Source organism: Enoplosus armatus, chromosome 1, assembly GCF_043641665.1.
Source record: "Enoplosus armatus isolate fEnoArm2 chromosome 1, fEnoArm2.hap1, whole genome shotgun sequence".
In the NCBI taxonomy this organism is placed as follows: Eukaryota; Metazoa; Chordata; class Actinopteri; order Centrarchiformes; family Enoplosidae; genus Enoplosus; species Enoplosus armatus.
The window spans coordinates 21,537,162-21,557,218 of record NC_092180.1 but is presented as its reverse complement, the minus strand read 5'-3'; the positions used below and the strand labels follow the sequence as shown (position 1 = coordinate 21,557,218).

The following is a 20,057-nucleotide window of genomic DNA, read 5'->3' as shown; positions in this document are numbered from 1 at the left end:
CATCATCGAAGCAGAGAGTGACTGAAATACAGCATGCCCAGATTACCAGTGCTGGCATCTGCAATTCTCAACAGAATTAGCATGTAATTCTTTGAATAGTAACCAAGCTTATTTTAAGTCACATTTTCAACACTAATTGCTTTTGTCAATTTTTCCAAAAATACAAGGAGATTGAAATGATTTGGTTAACAGTAGCAGCATTTATACTTTATGTTGTTGTTGATTCCACTATATTGCTTTGATGAGATTTGATTAGATCATTTGAGAACATTTCTGCAGACTACAACTGAATTTAGTGAAATATTTTAATGATAAATTGAGTTGTTGGTTCCACTAAAAGAATAAAATAATCACATAAAGAGTAGTTTCAACAACAAAAAGCCTCTGATTTGGATGTAAAAACAAGATGGCATATAAAGATTAGAATATTTCACAGTGTGTTCAACTACCTGCATCTCTGTGAAGACACACAGAAGCACTGAATATATTAGTAAAATATCTTTCTACTGAATGAATACGATTCTACGACCATCTCTGCCTTCTGCGGAAGGTTAAGTCCACGTTAGGTGATCAGAGGCTTGAAGGTCAGGAGTCAGCAAGGATTTTCCTCTTTAAGATGACATTTGACTTTTTTTCTTTTCAAACTGGAAAACACAACATTAGGAAAGCAAGGGTGAGGGGACCAGGGGAGCAGGCTCACAAAGCCGTTTCCCGGGGTAGATTATTGCTCTGTAAAAAAAAAAGAGAAAAATCTTTGAACAGGAGCACTCTCGCTTTCCACTCACTCACTCAATCCTGGGCGCACATTTTTTGAAATGTCAGTTATTTAGGGCCACAGTTCTAATTTTTTGTTTCACTCAGTGTAAGTAAATAGGTCTGACTGTGAGTTTTTGTTCACAGATCCCAGGAGAGTGGTATGCATGCTCAGCAGAGAGACCTCTCACTGCAACCTCCCTCTAACATATTGATCAGGAATGGCTATTGGCGTTAGCCCTGTGAATAAAATGCTGCTCTGCTGAGTTCAATTCCCCACTGGGAAACTGAATGGAGAGACAAAACCTTTAGAACTTTTTTGTGGACTGCTATTCAGCTCGGATCCTAGGTCTAATGATGTCACAGCAAGGCGTGGATGAAGAGAAGAAATTGGAAATGTCACTTTTGTGGACCGCATTCTCCAATTACTTTATATATATATATATATATGTGTGTGTGTGTGTGTGTGTGTGTGTGTGTGTGTGTTATTCTGCCTGCCACTCTCGTGTTTCTATGTTTCAGCCTTTGCAGCAGACCAAGACGAGATCACATTGAGACGATTTATAAAACCAAGGGCAGGTAAATAGTGTTGTTTTCTGGCTCTTCGCTCAAAGTTGTTTGTTGACATCAAAGAGAGGAAGAGGCTTGACATGTGCATCTTGATACATTACCCCGCTGAAAGCAACAACCCCCTTGACATTTGAAATAACTGGAACATGAAAAAAGACAATGTTTATACAGATTCAGAGTACAGAATGTGCAGCGTTTTGTATCCACATTATAGGAACAAGCATTTTTTTTTTCCTTTTTTGTGACTTATATTATTGTATGAGGAGGGGAAAGGACCTCTTCATACTTCACCTCCAATTTTGAACACTTAAAATGTTCCAGAATAAAAATGATTGCTTTTATAATCGATGCCAGTATTTCAAATGATTACACATAGGGAATCCATTCACTTTATCTTTTTAACATTAGAACAGGCACTAACCTTTTGGTCCACCAGTAATCTTAATGATCTGCTTTGCTTTGCTTCATTTCATCGTGTTTTCCCTGAGCCTCAGAATAACTTTAGGTAGTCGAGTGATTTCCCATATATCATTTATTTATTTAGTAATTAATTTATTTGTGTATTAATCTATGAGCTATGTATTTAATATTAAATAATGCACAGTCCTCTTCATGAGAATTATGATAAACTTAGGGCTTTCTCAGTGGTCCTTTGTTTTCTGTTTGGTTGGAATATAGGGCAGTACAGTTTGGGTGCTCTTGTCAGAGACAGTTTGTGTGCTGCTATTTCGTAACAGTTTTTTGCGGCAGCCGGGGTTTAAGAGACCTTTCCTGGATAGTGTGTGAGCTCCCGTCATCCCCTTCACTGGCGAGGAGACATAGGAAGGGTCCAGACAGTTATGGAGGAGTGAGTGCTCAGAGGAAGAACGTTTGGGGGCAACTGAGCTCGACAGGAGACTGGGTTCACTATCACTATCTGGGGTAGCACTGCCACTCTTGTCCTCCTGTAAGTCCTCTTGCTCCTCCTCCTCCTCCTCGTCATCATCACAGCACAATGCATGGTACAGAATTTTGTCACTGAAGCGGACTCTTTCTCTTGTGCCAGAGGTACGGGAAGTCTTGTGGCTGTGTGTGGAGCTGCTTGCCTCCTCGCTGGATGAATCCGGAGTAATAATGCGGGGCCCGTTGGGGATGGGCAGCCCACCATTCATCTGGGAGTAGACTGAGGCAGTGGTGGGGGGCGGGGTGGGGGTCTGCGTCTGGGTGGGGATGGTCCCGCGGCCCATCTCCGGTCGAGAATCTCCTGGTTGCTCACCAGGTCTGCGGGCAGCGGCACCAGCGGCCTCCAGGTAGCTGCAGAACTCCCAGCTATCAGAAAGCACATCTGCATTGAGGAAGTCCAACCTGAAGGCTTCTCCCAAACCCCGCTCACTGCTGGACGTGCTGCTGGCTGTGGCCACTGTCCAGTCATCTGGCTCCAGGTCAAAGTCAAAGTCGGACGTTAGTTTATCTATCTGACCCACCACCTGCAGTAGAAAAGGGACAGCATGAGAGAGAGAACTGATGAGATATTGTATGGAAGCAAATCTTTGGCCAAAAGTGAATTAGAGCTAGAGAATCAGAGAATAGAGATTTCATTCAGATACAGATATTTTTTATATATATTTCTTTTGAAGTTAGTAGCATAGCTCTATGGATGGAAATGTCTGTTGATCAGACGGTCCACCACTTTGGTCCAGACTGAAATATTTGAACAACTACTGGGTGGATTGCTATGGAATTTTGTACAGATATCCATGTTCCCCAGAGGATGAATCCTATTGACCTGACTTTTCCTCTTGTGCTACCATGAGGTTGACATTTGTGATTCTGAGTATCTCGACAACTATTGGATGGATTGTCATGGAATCTGGTACAGACATTCATGTCCCCTTCAGGATGAACTTTGGTGATGCCTTCACTTTCCATATAGTGTCATCATCAGGTCTAAATTTTAAGTACTTTGGCTTATGACCATATAGTCCTACCTGCAAAAGTAATGATATTCCCATGAGCCTCAGCTGTACTTTGTGTTTACATACACAGCACATGCATAGCTGGTGTGATTTTTACATGACAACAAAACAAAGGACTCTTCACACCAACACTGCATTACTTGGTTCCTTGAGTTTTAGAGTGTGATGGAGCTGTTTTTCGATGAGTGGGACCCCTTTTGTTATTTGCATGCGCACAAGGACGACATACATGTGCGTGTGCATGCAACAGTCTTAACAATGTTGTCACACTATTGGTCATGAACAGGTGGCAGTAACACGCCGAGATATGCTGCAATTCACCAGAAAAGGAAGTGAATTAGAAGACTGTAAGCTGGATAACAGGGATGTAAAAAATGCAGAAATTAAAATAGTTAAAAATTGGCTTTGCAAATGTTTTATGAAAGAGGAAATGCACTCAACACATTTGCTGATCTTCCTCTTCACACATAAAGTACGTAAATACTCACTTTAATGACAAAAGTTGGAAAAGTGTGGAAGAAATTTAACCGAAAGTACTAATTGTGAAACTCACTTAATATAAATCTCTGTGACAGGTTACCCAATACTACATTACATGAAATTTCCAGATGCTTTACATCCCACTGATTTACCCCCCAGAGGCAGGTTTAACAAAAGCTAAGATTTATTCACAGCTGCTAATAGATGTGTTTGCCTTTACAGCTTGCCGTTGCACTACTTTTCATCCATAAATCCGTAATTGTTTGTTCATGGTTTTGAAATTGTTTTTATTTCCGCCAAAGCCTCCTGTGGACAGGTGTTGTAAATTATTTATGCTACATCAAGACAAAATTAAATATCCACCGGAATGAGGTTGTAGCATTGAAGACGTGTCATGACTCATCAAAGAGGCTTCTTCAGCTCTGAGAGAGAGAGAGAGGAACTGAAGAATCCTCTTAGATGAGTGTTGAAAGCTGCACATCCTCAGTCCATTGGCTGATTCATTTTGTTGTACTGCTAGCTACCAGGATACACAGACATATAGCTTTATGGTACACTTAACCCGGTGCTTTTGATGCTTGTGCACTGAAATATATTTTAACTCACGTGTTGTTCACCCACTGCATGGAAATGTATCTCGTAAAAGCATTTGATTTTTTGTTACCTCAAAATTAACCTCAATGCTTCTGTCATCAGCAGCCACAGTGTTGAGTGTTTGATGAATAGAAAGCACTTCAGCTGAAATCACACTGGTTTGCTGACAACACCTAAAAATCCAAGCCCTCTATACTTGACATTTTAGCACCTTCAATCAGCATGTTCTGCTCTCAACAACAATCTATTATAAAATGAAAACACTCAGCATTCATGCAGTTTGTAAATGATATATTTCCCCAAACCATTCAGCAATTAAGCCCAGTGGTTTGAACTCCAAAAGTTTATTTTAGAACATGCACATGTGAGTTTGCTACATAATTGCAGCTGAACAGCAAATATAGTGTAGTTTTACCCTGAGATTTGTGGAACATGATCCTTTTTCTTCCGCCTCCATAATTATTTGCAGTGTTTGCTTCTGTCTGGCTCTTATGACTACAAATGAGTACGGTTGTATCAACAACACAGAGTCTTATCCCTGCATGTAGAATTAAAATCCTCATTCACCCTCCGTCCAACTTTAAAAAGAGAAATGGTGAGTCTCAGACTCTAAATGCAATAGAGCACTGTTCTGCTCATGTGCTCACCAAAAGCTCAGGTGATCTCCACAGCAAACATGCCAGCTGACATCCATCAGCTTGATGATCTTGTGCAAATATTTCAAGATGATGATTTGAATCAAACACACATTTGCTCACTAAGTCCTTGAATTAAAAATAAGAACGCTGATTTACATTACCAGCTACAAATCTAAGTAAAAGAGAGTATGAAGGACGACTAGATGCTGCTATTCTCCATACTACTGCATTTCATATAGCTCCTGAATCCTTTTCTCAGAGACATTTTATACGGTTAAGTCACACCACCTGCATTTGAGTCTGGCTGTACATGTCTGCATGCATGGCATTGGCTCATCTGTCAATGAGCTTCTCTGCAGATCTGCCAGTTGTGGCATCGTACGCCTCATGAGTACCTGGACCGTGCTTCTCTATTGGCAGACTGCCCGGAGGGAATTGGGATGTGTGAATCCCCTAATCCTTGAATTACTCAACCTGTTTGCTGTGTGATTTGCCGACTTTTTACCCACGGAGTTGTTAATGTAAGACGTTTCTCAGGCCCAGAGGAGGCTGAATTGCTTTGTGTACTTTATTACACAACTTGAGCGAGGGACTTAATTTAATCAATGAGTTAAGAAGCCTGCCATGACACCAATGCAGACTATTGGTTGGTTAGCAGTTATTGCTATGAGCAAAAAGTCATTTTGAATAAATCTCATTTAGTTTTTTATTTAAAAGAGTTTAAACACAGACACTACTGTGATATTTTAAAGGAAAGTTAAAAGGAACTGTAAGTAGTAAAGTTTCCGATTGCCGACCATCACCTGCATGTTGCTGTTCCTCTGCAGTGGATGGTGACCCTGCTCATTTTCCGTTTCTAAAATGAAATCCAGAGTGTTAACGGTAAGCTGTGCCCGCTTCCACCGCTGGTTAGCTTGACCCCTGCCTGCAGTATGTAGGCTAATTTAGCTTGATAAGTGTCTCAGCTCGAAGGGTTCCACTGAATCTTTCTAGGTCACAATGCAGCACATGCTCTATGCAGCAACAATGAACACTAGTCTCTGCTTTTTCTTCCAGTCAGAGAATGTGTGATGAAGGAGCTATGGAGTGAATTGGAGGAGCAGATTGCTTTAGCACAAAGGATGAATGAACACATCAGGAACCAGTCATTAACAATGCGCACAATGTGTTTAAAATAGAAAACGCATTATGAAAATCCACAAGAGTCAAAGATAGAAGGCAAAAGTAATTATGTGACTTAACAATGAAACGCTTTACAGAGGAACACCATCAGATCTGCACATCAGTAAAGAGGATCAAATGTCTTTTTGAGATCATCCTATAGTAGGTCCAATAGTGCAACTATGAAATAACAGATTTTAACCCCAGAAACAGAAATTAGCCGAACATAGCGTCAGTAAACAGAATTAATCCAATGCTCATTCTCCATGCAATAAAAAGCTCATGTTTGCTGTACCAACACTTAATGGTCCTGTGCGCATGAGTCTAATCAGCCAGAATATTTGGAAACACCTGTGTGGGAAGACAGAAAACAGAGTTACAGGTTTAAACTGACTGATGTTATGATAGCTTCAAACTGTGCGCGAAATGTAGGTCTATTGGTTAAATACTAGTTCATAGTAAATATAGCTAAGTATTTTTTGACTTCTACTTTGTTTTGTTTGCTTAACATTCTGAATATGCAGCTTGTAGCTCTGGAGATAGGCTGTGTATCCCCCATGGACTTTATGGTGCTACTTCTCCACCAAGTTTATGATGCAGTAATGGCATATCCTTGTGGATATGAAAAGACTCAATTTGCAACACAGTTAAGCAGTAATGTATAGTATAAGCGTGGATATAAGTGCTGGGGATTCAAGTTTATCTTTAGTCTTTAATTTTCTCTCAATGCCTCCACTGACAACTTAACGTACTACCTTTACTGTAAATGGTGTCTAGTGGAAGCTACTAAAAACTATGATGATGAATATAACAATATCTATGATTCTGTGTGTGAATGATTAGCACACAAATTATAGCAATAAACACATTGTTTGGGGATTTTTTGAAGCAGGATTGTCCAGCCAAAACTAAGCACTTGTTTACGCAGTCTATACAGAGCAATAAGTGGTATTGAAAATGTTTCTTTCTCTTTCACTGCACACTATCAGCCGGCAGCCACGAGTCAACTGTGGTCACAGCACCTGATCAACACAGAGTTCAGTCATTTCAGAGCTCTCAGAGGTGCTTTAAAAGAGAGGTTGCCTCGGCAGCATCAGGCAAGGGTTTATTACTGTACCTCAACACCTGTCTGAGATGATTGGGCTGGGTAATTGAGGGTCAGAGTGAAAGAGGGCACTTGGAGCCTTGTCTGTGACAGAAAGGTACAATGATGGAAAAGACAGGCAAAGATAATCTAACACAGAGTGATGGTCAGTAATGTAAAAACTCTCCGAAGAGCCTCTTCTCTGGTGGAGTGGTGATTTGGGAAATAGATTCTGTACTGTCCACTATCATTACAACAGTCCTTCTCTCTGATATTCAACTCCACCTGGTATCATGATTTATTTATTGCGAGTGGGTACCTGTTTCCTTTCCCCCAAGTGAGCGCCTGTCCTCTGTTAATGCTAATTGAAAATGTACTGGAACATTAGTTAAATGTGTTGTTGAAAAATACAGGCTGAGGTCAAAATCAACAAATGTGAAAATTTGGGTGTAATATTGCCTCTGATGAGGAGGGGGTATTTACCACATGTTCTAATCACTCTGTTGATCTGTAAACAGATGTTTAACTGGAATAGCTTGTTTTGATGTGCATTGATGACTTTCTGTACGAAAAGATTTTTGTTAGCTGCCTAATAAACAGATGGAGACTGCCATCCTTTGCAAGTCTTATATACGTAAATTATGTAAAAGTGCATCTTTAACATGCTTCTAATGACCCGAATATCATGTTTTCCAAGTTTGTGCCATTTCACATATTCTAGTATATATCAGCAAATAAAAAACAGCTTTGAAATATGGCATCTGTAGCAATGCTGTCTGTACATATGTAAAAAAATACATCAGGTGTGAGTTACCAAAATAAATGAGACATAACACCCTCACTGGGTTCATTTGAAATGCACGCTGTATGAGTGAATTTTCTGTGGATCGCTTCATTACGCTGTGTTCAAGTGGCCTCTCTCCATCTGTTCCTGTGCCACCCGTTCTTCCAGGAGTCATTTTCCAAGTAGACTGAGAGAAGTTTGCAGCGCTTGTTTGTTAATTATGCAGCATCCACCGTCTAGCATGGCTTTGCTTTTTTCATGGGAAAATCTAAAATGTGTTCAGTGGAGCCATTCAAACACATCTAAGTGTTATTTCTTTTCTCAACATGTCACAATAGATTTCCAGCCTGCCCCTGTGCAGCACTTCTAGCGCTGGAAGCGGTTTATGCCAGTTAGGAAGTCTCAGCAATTATCACAATAGCCTTGCATGCTGGCTTCATGAGTAAAACGCTCGCAAATATTGTTTTAATTCAGTTTTGCAGCTCCTCTTTACTCTGTAGCCATGCTTATTTCCCCTCAATTTAATTCTCCTCAAGACATGAAGAGAGGAGTAACCAAGCCACTCACATTGTGGTGATATGGTTTATCTTATTCCCCAGAAGCTAATTTATCATCCCCGACTTACTCTGAAAGAACGTATTTACTGGATTCACTAGAAAAATTGTCCAGTGACTCGTAAACGTGGGCAATCTCCCCCAGACATCGTATTCACTATTGGATGAAACAGCGTTTTCGGAGCATTTTGAATTTCTTGTTACGTACCCAGCTGTATGTGAACAACATGCAGAGTGTTGCAATAACTGCACAGCACTGTTGGCTCGAAAGCTTGGGTCACATTACATGAAAGCTCAGGGCAGATTTGTGAAGCAGGAGGTGGGTGCGCTGACTGACGCACACAGACCAACGCACATGCCTGCTTGTAATCTCAGCAAGGTCGAGTATGAAGACGGAGACAGAAGCAGAGTATTTTGACATGTTTTGTTAAGAAATATGAGTGTTTGAAACATACTGAGCGCATGGATGGACAGCAGAGTAATTAATTATACTCCGGGAGACAGAAAATTGACATTGCGATGCTTTCTTTCTGCTGTGAAAACACTGAAATCCATCTGTGATTTCAACTTGACCACAGCGTTTGTTCTTTAAGACAGTGAAAACTACAGACTTACTTACAGCCACATTTCAAGCTTACAGGAAGTGAGCGTTTCAGACTCACTCCATGTAAAAATAAAGAGATTTTGTGTGGACTGTCACTTGAATATAGCTGCACATCTTTACAGCTACGCTTCAAAATCCCATTTCCCAAACTGACACAAATTGTATGAACTTAAGTAAATTCAGAAGAATGTACGCTACACTTATTATACCTTCATCCTCCCTTTAAAGCATATCCACGTGAAAGATGGGGCCACTTAACTGATGGGATGCGACTCAGATGACAAGTGTTTGCATGTGTCCGAATTTTGGCGCTCACTCTGCTTCTGTATATTTGCTCTCTTCATTGGCACTACATGTGACATCCTTTTACATACTATGGGACTAACTTGTCATTTTTTTTTTCTGCAGCAGCATCAGAAAGACAAATTCCTGGCACCTCAATTACACCAAGTGCGGTTGTGATCCTAATGCGGTTGACTCTGCAGAGGTCCAGTGGGTCTGTGGGCGGGAGACATTATAGACAAGCCAGAGGGACCTGATTTCGGTCAGGCCATCTTGATTGGTGAGATGTGTTGCGTGGTGTTAGCACAGGGATGAAGTGTCCTTTGAAGTGTGCGCTGGAAGCATTTGGCGTAATTATCCTGTCATGAGAGGGGCTATAAGCCTGAGACTTCATTAGGCACATGCCCCCTGCTTTTTCATCTTTTCTCAAAAAACACATCTTTATGGAGGCCTCAAAGTGCTAAACAACGCTGTGATGAGCGTAGGGCCAATACCTCCTGACAACTCACTAATCAAAAGCATCATTACAAACTTCACTGCATAATGGGCCTCATTTATCCCTTTGGGGCTTTAGAAGAGGTGGGCTTCTGCAGTCCTCGAGACTTGGGAAATCAACCACTTCCTTAGCCAAATTCAGGTCATTAGACTGGGCAGACTCATACACCTGCTGTATAGCAAATTTGGAAGGTTTATACTATTATGCTGAAGAGGTTATGGGTTGTACAATCAGTGAGGGAGGAAGATGGGAACTCTGTCTTCCAGAAACAGGGAGGCAGCAGATGCAGCATGCGTCGGTGCTGGCAGACCACCCTGATCATTTATTGAGGTTCTCCTTCATTGCTTCTATCCGTGTTGAGAGGCCTAGCGCTGGTAATGACCAGAGAAAGATGGTAGTGCCACGCTACGGGGCTCCACAGTCTGTCTGCTTCCCTGAGATAGCACTCGGATTAGGCCTGAGTACTGTCAGGTCACGCTGGTCACATACGAGGAAAAAAAGGTGTGCGTGTGAGTGCAAAGCAGGCCACACTGACCCATTTTAATGACTTTTCATTAACAACATCTTTATGAAGAAGGTCTAAAGTGATTGCAGTTCGTCAGAGCGCGGCAGAAAGAGAAAGAAGCATTTTCAATACTGGTTGGAGTTGGCTGGGTAATACTGCTTCAGAAAAAGAAAACAAAACAATGTGTTTATTTGTGTGTTTATGTGTGTGTGTGTGTGTGTGTGTGTGTGTGTGTGTGTGTGTGTGTGGTGGGTTGGAGGGTAAATGTAGTTGACCTATACTGGAAAAAAAAAGGGGGAGAATCTCACTGGCAGGAGGGAGAATAGAACTCTACAGGAACCGGCTCAGCCCAATGCAGCAGTAAATCCCTCACCCTGACACTTCCCACTGCCAGTTTGTCCACAGGCCAAAGCAGTAAGCAGATAAGCAGCAAGTCTACCCTGAAAAAAAAAAGTACAGTTCCACAGCTACATGGCTATCCTATTTTGTGCTGATGACTAATAATACTTTGAGTGTTGTTGGGGAAATGTATGAAGATTATCACAGTAGTTAAAGTTTATTTGTTACAATAACAATGCCTCACATCATTCTTACTATAGAAGTAAATAGGCACTAAAAACTGCTGTAAACATGTGAGTACATAAAAATATCACTGCATAATGTAAACCATTCTTCTGGGCTGTCAAAGCCTTATTGCATCATCAGATGGTGTGTATAGAAAATTAAATATGTACATGTCATACAAGTTATTGTGTTGGCATAATAGCTTTGAGTGCTTCTTGAGGTTTGGGTTGTTTATTGGCCCTATATTGTTGTGGAGAGGCAGTGACCTATAAAAGCAGCAGCAGCAGCAATAGTAGTAGTTAAAAAATTGAGATGTTATATGGCACAAACACTGGCAAAAAATGTGCGTCTCAGGCACATGTAATGGGGACAAATACAAAGATTTACATTTATGTTACTCTAATTGAAATAAACATCTATTGTAACTTGTAATACACCTCCATTTTAAAGTTATTCAAAGAACGAGCATATAAAAGATGAAGGATGGATGGAGAGATAGAGGGATGAAAGAGGGGAGACGGCCAGGAAGCAGGCGCAAGACTGATTGCCAGGAAAATGATCTTCTTTATCCAAACTTATTTTCACATTTAACTTACACAGCTTTTTAGGGTCTCGTTGTCAGCTTTGTTCCACTTTTGTATCGGTGAGGAACATATTCATATCCTCAAAAAATATAGCCTACAATAAAACTTCTTTGTTACTACATCAGAGTTGATTTGCACCTCCCTCACATACAGACGCATTATCACTCATACACAGTCACCCGCAGCCATCAGTGCCTTTATCATAAGTGAAGATGAAAGTGCAAACCCCCCACTCAGCAAAATATTTTGCAGTATCCACTCCCTTCAGCCAACAAGACTGAGAGTTCTATTTATGGTGGTGTGAGAAATGATCCATGTCTAGAGTTACCATGCAAAAGCTATCACCTGCTCCCTTTTTGTAATTAAAAATCCTTCTTTCCAAAATTCCTGTTATGGCTCCTATCACTGTCTGTCTTCTTGGGGCTGGGGACAGATGATATCGCCTAATGACAGTTTCTATGCGGCAGTTCTGAGTGTTGTGTCACAATTCCAGGGGTGTAAATGGATTTACACACCCCCAAAAATCTGAAATAACACACCAAGGTGCAAAAAAACTACCCCGAAGGCTTATATTGTCATCAGGAGAGAGCATGGTTTTACAGTTTTCCCTACAACATTCTGCATTTAGATCGATCAGCTCTGTTGGTGGTGATTATAAAAAGGAATGTATACAGTCTGCTGGTGGAGGTTCAGATATGTGGATTTGTAAAACTGGACGACTCTGCCGTGCAGCTTGGTGTTAATCACTCAGGTATCATCCATGCCAGCTGCTAGACTGTTTTCAGTGGTTGACATTACTGTCACTTATGTCAACAAGTCACAGTTGCTGCGAACACTTGGACACACTTCTTCTAGCTAAGTACACGAAGGGGTTGTTTTGTTGCTCTGTGTTAATAACATTACAGATGGTTTCTTTGTTGACATCATTTGTGTCGAGTTCAGTGTCAGCTTCACACTGTCAACTGTGCATACGGTCGCTGTTTGTCTTCAGCAAGCAGCCGCCACCATTGCTATGTGGTGCATAAGTGCCTTACGCTGCAGGTTCCTATAGCTGCACGGTGTTAGCTGCTAGAAAACTCTGACTATACTGAAGAAGAAGAAGTAAAACCTTCAAGTCAGTTCAAAGGCAAATCAATTTAGGTTTTCAAAAGGCATCAACAGAACTAAGTTTTGTGAAACGCAGTCTTCCAAAATAGGTCATACCTAAATAACTTGAATTTCCCTAACTGTTTGAAATGGGGTTTGAGCTCATGAAAATCTTAAGGATTACAAATGAAAGTAGAGGAAGGATCCCCTTCATGGTCAAGAACCTGCAACACTGACTGCTGGTAGGAGACTGGATGTAAAACGTGGTCTCAAAGTCATGTACTTTGTCAGCTATCCTCCCCAAACTCCTTCCTTAGCCTTTTTGTGGAGGCAACAACTTCACACTATGTCTACCTTTGCTAGAGAGAAAGGACAGTCATTACACCCATAACCTCAAAAGGTCACTTGTCAGGAAAACATGGAGGGAGGTTTGTTTGGAGCATTTGAACAACCAATGCTGTTGGTTTTCTGGTCAGGACAGTCTCTGCATTATGTACCAAAATATATCTGCATGTATGTACACATGCTGTGTAGTGTGCAGTGAATGAGCATGTAGAATGTACTAATACCATGTTACCTAAACTATTCAACATACAGGCCACATCTGCTGTCCTGCATCAGATGCAATAAAGGCTATTGTAAATTATGTGAGCATGTCCCTCCTTCCATTCAAACGTCAGCCATGAATCTGCTGTGCCTGGCTGTAACTGCACTGGTTTACTGTGTAGCATCTGTACTTGTTCACATATATAACTCATATAGTCTGATAAAGTAAGATATATCCATCAGCAACAGAAAGTATAAATCCTGCACCTCGGAACATCTCATCTCCTAACATCTCCTATATTTGCATCTCATTTGTTGATGCATTTCCTTTACTTAAATTTGACCTTCTTTATATGAGATTGTGTATCTTATCCACATTTTACTTATTTATATATATGAACTTATTTATTTCATTGCACTTGCACTTGTGTCTATTAATGTGTGGTCTCAGTGCTGCTTGGTATATGTGCTTTAATGTTCCTAATTTTAGGTTTACATGGGTCAGATCTTTTAATTTTCATTCTGTAAATCCTTTAATCTGGAAAGCACTTTGTGCTTAAGCTTGAAAAGTGCAATATAGATAAAAATTATTCTTATTATTAATATATATGTGATTATTGATCATAATCAATGTCAAATACTCATCATTGCACACTGTGTTGTTACACAGAGTCACATCTACGTTTACTTACAAAGAGCCATAATACCACAACATCTTCTATAATATCCACGAGCTAACAGTCTGGACTTAGACAGTAGAGAACTGATAATTACAGACATGATAACCAAGTAACCAACAACACTGGTTATACATAACAAATAAACATTGAGCTAAAACAGTTAAATCATCTAAAACAAAAAAGACTTCTCCACCATCAACTTTGCCCTGCTGTGCATTTCAATAGACTACAGCTGTCTTTTCAGCTTTTAAGCACTTGTTCCCTTTTATATTTGGTTAAAACTTGGGGTTAGTTTTCATTGCTGCTCATTGTTGTCGGGCCACGGCTGGATGAAATGTCCGGCAGAGAGAGCAGCAGCTAACCCTAATATTAATACAGGGCATGCAATCAATATGCCACTGGCATTTCTAGGTTTCCTTGGCCTGCAGTGCTTATCTTAATGGGAGTGTGCTCCCATTTTCTTTTATTGTGTGAACCCATATATCATTACCAACCAAATCTACCATGCTGAAGTGAAAACATTGAGGCTCAGGGAAGAAAAAAACATTTATGCAATTTATTTTTATTTTAACCTTCTCTTTACTGCTTATGGTGGCAGTAGACCTTTTTTAAAATTTGTTTTATTTATCTATAGCTATTTCATTCCTGCTCCATCTTCTTTGTCTTTTTGTTGTACTTTCAGACAATGGTTTATCCCGATGTTTGCAGCAACATTATTCCTCATGAACCACACCATGTCAGTAGGGGATGATGTGCTGTACGGTAAGGGCTTTATATACACGTAGAGACAGATTTATATGGACAGATATTTTCAGTCCCCTCCTTCCTGCTCAGCTGGAATAATCTTGAAATGATACACGCTTAGTCACATGGTGCATTAACCTGCTGAAAGACTGTGGCCATGAAGAGATGCATTTGGTCAGCAGCAAGGTTGCATAATACATTGTGGCATTCAAAACATCCTCAGCTGTTAGTAAGGCAACCACTACAGTTTGTACCAAGAGAATCATTCCATGCAAGCACATCACCTTCAATTTTTACTGATGGTGACACTGACCTGTTATCTCCATGTGACAACAAACCCTGAGATTCTGTAATTCCCCTATTTAATGGTATGGCTGTCACTGAGGCCCAGAGAGGCATTTAGGCAACAGAAGTGGAACCCGGCATCACTCCTGTCGCAGGCCTTCCACACTTCGAAGGCTTGATGGTCAACATTTATTCTTAGATGCCTCTTTTCACACTGCTGATGCATTAAGCACTTACTTGTGGCCTCTGTGTTAGCTTGAACAGGTCTCCTCTGACCTCTCATCAACAAAGCATTTTCGCCCTCAGGCCTGTGACTGTGACTCACTGTCTGGAGGAGTGAGCCGTTTAAAATAAGCAGTCTCTTTTATCTTACCCTGGTTACCGATATGCTATCATAGGGTCCCATTTACAGTGATGCATTATCCCAAGGCATTATTGACTTTTTAAGTTGCACTCAACTTTAAAACAATTCCAAAAGTAAAATATTGATATTGACAGATGTAGCCTCATAAAGACACACTTCATTCAGTAAATATAAACTTCCACAGTAAAAATGAAAAAAAATCCTTAATCCTATTATCTTAGACATACATTTAATCCTTAGCCTGTTTCTCCTGAGCTTCAGATGGGAGAACAAGAGAACCCTAAGTAGTGAAGGCTTCAAGAGATAAAAAACCTGTAGCTGCTCTATTAAGAAAATAATTGGAGATTGAATTTGTGTACTGGTTAAATGTTTGTTTGAGCGTTTACACCCAAATGAGCTTTATCTGGTGTGGTGCTAGCAGTTACGAACCAGAAAATGTGCCCATATCTCCGTGAAATCACCCTGACTTTTTATTTATAATAGAACTGTTCATGTGCACATTAGGGCTGTCCCCGAATCACTCGGCGCTCCAATCTGACGCATGGACTCGACTCCCCTGCCCAGTCAGTGTCCGGTCAGGGCAACTGCAGAGCAGCCACCCGCAATGAACTCCCATATTAGCCTAGATAAGTCTCTTGTTTTACCTGTAAGACACACGTTTGCATGCCTTTGACATCATCTGTGTTGTGAGTTCCACACAGGGAAAGTGTGCGTCCTGGTCATAGTTATAAAATCCGAGCGCACCACAGAGCGTCTCTCCTCAGTCACACGGGACGGCTGTAGAGAAAGTTGTACCAGTGTCTAGCACAAATGTAGTTTAGTGGACTTACAGTCAGTCATTATTAGACAAAATAGGTGTAATTAACACTTAAGTCCTCACATTTAAATTGAATGAGCTTTTAAAGAGAATTTTTTTATATTATCCAATCCTATAATGACCAGTAGTCTATGTAATGTACTTTAGGGTACATTTAGGTAGTTGAGTAAATATTGATTGTTGTGCAAGTTGCTGGGAACATAATTTTGATTAATGAGTAGCTCTTCATATACTACAAATATCGTCCCGATCTGAAGTTATTTATACACTGCAGAGAGAACTCCATTCGTCATGAGACCTACACATGCGGTTATGGGAAGTGACAACAAAGATTTTAAATGATGGCACTCTCATCCTTCCCCCACCTTCGTGCTGAAGTAGGCCATAGATATTGGCATCGCTTGCTCTCCTACTTCTTTTCCTCAAAACAATATTGTCATTGCTTCCAGGGTGCTGCCATTTCTATCTGTGACAATCTGTAGGGCGGTCGCCTCAGAGAGTGACAAAACCTGTCACAGTGCGTCACTTTCACTCTTTCTCTCTCTGGCAAGCGGCAGGACATCTTTGAGTCTGCAGCACCTTTATCAGATATGGCAGTTCCTAAAGCTCTGCCTATAACAGCAGGCAAGTTGGAGGAGAGGAGCCGGCGACTTTACAGAGACCTATTTGCAAACAAAATCACCGGGAGACATTCCCCACAAGGCACCATCTGGCTGCCACACATACCTGCCTCCATCACTACCTCGCCATCGCCGGCTTCTCTATTTATAGACGCTCTCCTGTCCACCCACCCACACATTGCATCTTGTAAAACAGCAACCAAAATGTAGCAAACTGAAGAATCTCCTTCAGGCAATCAATCATCAGGGTGACAGATGTCAACACATCTCCCCGTAATGTGTGGATAACGTCTTCCTAACAGTCTGACGTCGCTTACAATAGAAATGAACAATCAGCCGGCTCCTTGCCAGACCTTGCGGAGATAGCCAGGCCGGCAATGACCTTCTTTGTCATTATCTGAACTCTTCGCCTATTTTTAGCTTGGCTGTGTTAGAGTAAGTAGTGAGATGAGCTATGAAACAGAATGACGCTCCTGAGTGTGAGGTAGAAACTTACACTGGCGACTGGTGGGGGCAGATGGTGAGGGTATTGGGGCGCGATCTAATCTTTGTGTATTCCAGGTTGATACGAGCAGACTGTGATGATGTGGGATGTCAGCCGTCAACCACCAATGGGCCGTCAGAGTTATCAATAAAGCATTTAGTGTCTCATCTCTGAGGGGAGTAAGCTGAATTCTGATCATCGGTATTATGTTATTGAACAAGCGTTCCCCAGCGAGGGAATAATATTGAGAGCCCTAACACAGAATGTGCACTTGCAAGCTAGTCAGGCATTTGCTGCATTTTCATAAGGTCCACAGTGACTGTACTTTGAATGCTATAAGAACCCTCACAGCAATGTACTATTTTGATTGCAATGCTAAAATGTCACATATAATTAAACCTAAGCAAGTAAGGACTGCAAAATACTGCCTCACTGATCTGTTCTCTTTGCATCCAAACACAAATTCTCCCGTATTTATTTGTGCATTTAACATATGCTCTTTCCATTTATGCTTGACCCAAGGTTTTATTCTCTCAGAGCAAGACTGAACTTAATAATTCACATGCATACATAATTCCCATGTAAAATACAGCCTTTGAATGTGAAATTAGTCATCAAAATCCAGATGTGCTGGCGCGGCTCCCCATTAAGAAGCTGCTCTCTTTTTCTCTCCATATTATTTTTTTTTTTGGATGGATTTCATCATCCATCTCATAGCGAGAACAATTAGTCAATGTGCATGGATCAGCTCCTTTAATTACATATTGAAATATTACTCATAAGCTCAAAAACATATTGATTACTTGCCTGAAATCTTCAGAGAATACATATATGTTCCCCTCAGAGCAATACCACAACATATTTTCCTCCCAGCAATTCTCTTGATTTGTGTTCTAATGTGTGTGTGTGTGTGTGTGTGTGTGTTTGTCTCTTGATAATTATAGGTTGCAGAGTTGGCAGGGAAACATGGTGGTGTGTGGAGAAGCGCTACCTCACTCACACAAGCCCTTCCGGCAAGAGGAGCCTGGTAAACAAATCTCACCAAAGTGAGAGAAAGAATTCTGCTTAACTAGGGCAGTATTTTAGTGCACTATTAATATTGCTCTACTACTTTCTGGACTTATTTTTGATAGTTCTTGTTCCCACTGTAGGGGAAGGGGTGGTTGTCCTTCTTCAGTATACATAATCACTAGAAATATCATGGTTAACTCAGTTAATTTGCATTTTACTAAAGCCAGTTGTCAAGCTCATATATAGTAGATGTAAATGGGAAGTCCATGGTGGCCAACCCGGAATATAGTCCATTGTAACGTGCATAGATTTCCTCCCATCCGCTACATTCTGCTCTGCTGTCTTGTTAGAAAAAAATAAAAAAGACACATAACACAGTGGGGTTTTCTACCTGCATTCTCTAGGAACATTAAAAGGGCCAATTACCACAGACAAATAAGCAATGTACAGTGAAGGTGAAGGACAGGAGAGGCAATTTTCCATCCTTTTCTCCTCTCACTTCATCTCTCGCTTTCACGCTTTAAATTGCCAGTCCATAAAAGTGGGCCCATTGTACGGTGCTGTTGACACAAATTGGAAGGAGTGAAGAATGGAGATGTACTGTTCCATGTAAAGTATATTCATCTTTTCAATAAAGTTGGCATTGGTAGGGAAGAGAAAGTGTGAAGTCAGGCGCAGCATGTAATTAGCAGGTAGAGGTATAGCACGGAGGCTTCATCGAGCCATCTGTGGGGAACATTTGTGAGGATCTCTGCGACTCAGCCTCCCTCGCTTCTTTGTCTTCACCTGCGTTTCTCCATGACCCTCTCCCCTATATGCTCCGCCTGCCAACACATCGCCTCCTCCAAACCTAGTGCCTGTTTGCAAGTCTGCATGATGCAATAACCGGTGTTTCGCCAAGGCACCTTCTGATGCAAGCTCCTCGCTTTTCTACAAGGTTCCTGGAAACATTTGAAAAGGGGCCCACATTAATAATCCATGGATTCTGTGTCCATGCGTAAATGCGGCGCTAACCTACAAGTGCAAGTCCTTAGTTGGCCACTGTTTTGACACTTTTCAGGGTTTCTCCCTCTCTCTCTAGCAGCCAAGCTTTGATTGATGACAACAAAAGGAGTGGTGAAATCTGAGGGCTGGATGGAGAGATAACTGACTGGCTCAGAATGACTCAGTCTGTAGCAGAGTCAGTCTGCTGCAGCCTGGAGGAAGAGAGCGAGACAGGAGTGCAAGAGCGAGATGGAGCGGGAAAGGGAGAAGGTATCACGGGGTAAATGAGGCCTTGCAGTTTGGTAGTGCACATAGCTTCATCATCCTTGGCTCATGTTTGGGAGGCAAACATGACTGGGCTAATGTTGCTTTATTTGAGAAGAGAAACATCACCGACAGTCAGAGTGATGTGACCAAACACACTGCGGGGCCTCGCCAACAGCATTCTATCTAATCAATCTACTGCGGGAGGACAGAAAACAAACAACAAGCACTCACACAAGAACACATCCACAATAGGCACCCACAAAACTACAGTATATGCGCACACGCTCCCGTACACACAGCCAATCTCATATCTCCTGGCAGATACACCCACGCAAACACATGTATCAATCACTAGCTCTTTTTTCCCCTCTTAAATAAAAACACTGTCACACGCGCACAACAGATACATGTAAAGCACATGCCAGGCTGGCTCATGCTACTTTGATCCTGATGGGAAACAGTGATTATTCTGATGGCAGCTCATACGTCTAACCTCAGGGTTATAGAGTTTTATTTATAGGCCTACAATAACCCTTAGAAATGTGTACCGCAGCTCTGACT

At 41.2% G+C, this 20,057-nt stretch overlaps 1 protein-coding gene across 2 annotated transcripts in view; it reads right to left on the bottom strand.

Moving 5' to 3' along the window:
• Positions 1–1,897: 1,897 nt before the first annotated feature.
• insyn1 (inhibitory synaptic factor 1) overlaps positions 1,898–20,057 on the bottom strand; it is a 41,535-nt gene continuing 23,375 nt past the window's right edge. The window contains exons 2-4 of one of the 2 annotated variants that reach the window (XM_070910293.1): positions 2,543–2,789; positions 2,252–2,488; positions 1,898–2,203 (exon numbers count right to left, since the gene is read on the bottom strand). In XM_070910293.1, the coding sequence (XP_070766394.1) occupies positions 1,965–2,203; positions 2,252–2,488; positions 2,543–2,789 (723 nt within the window). In that variant the 3' untranslated portion in view covers positions 1,898–1,964. Of the gene's footprint in view, positions 2,790–20,057 lie in introns of both variants that reach the window. The other variant, XM_070910285.1, reaches the window with a different exon arrangement.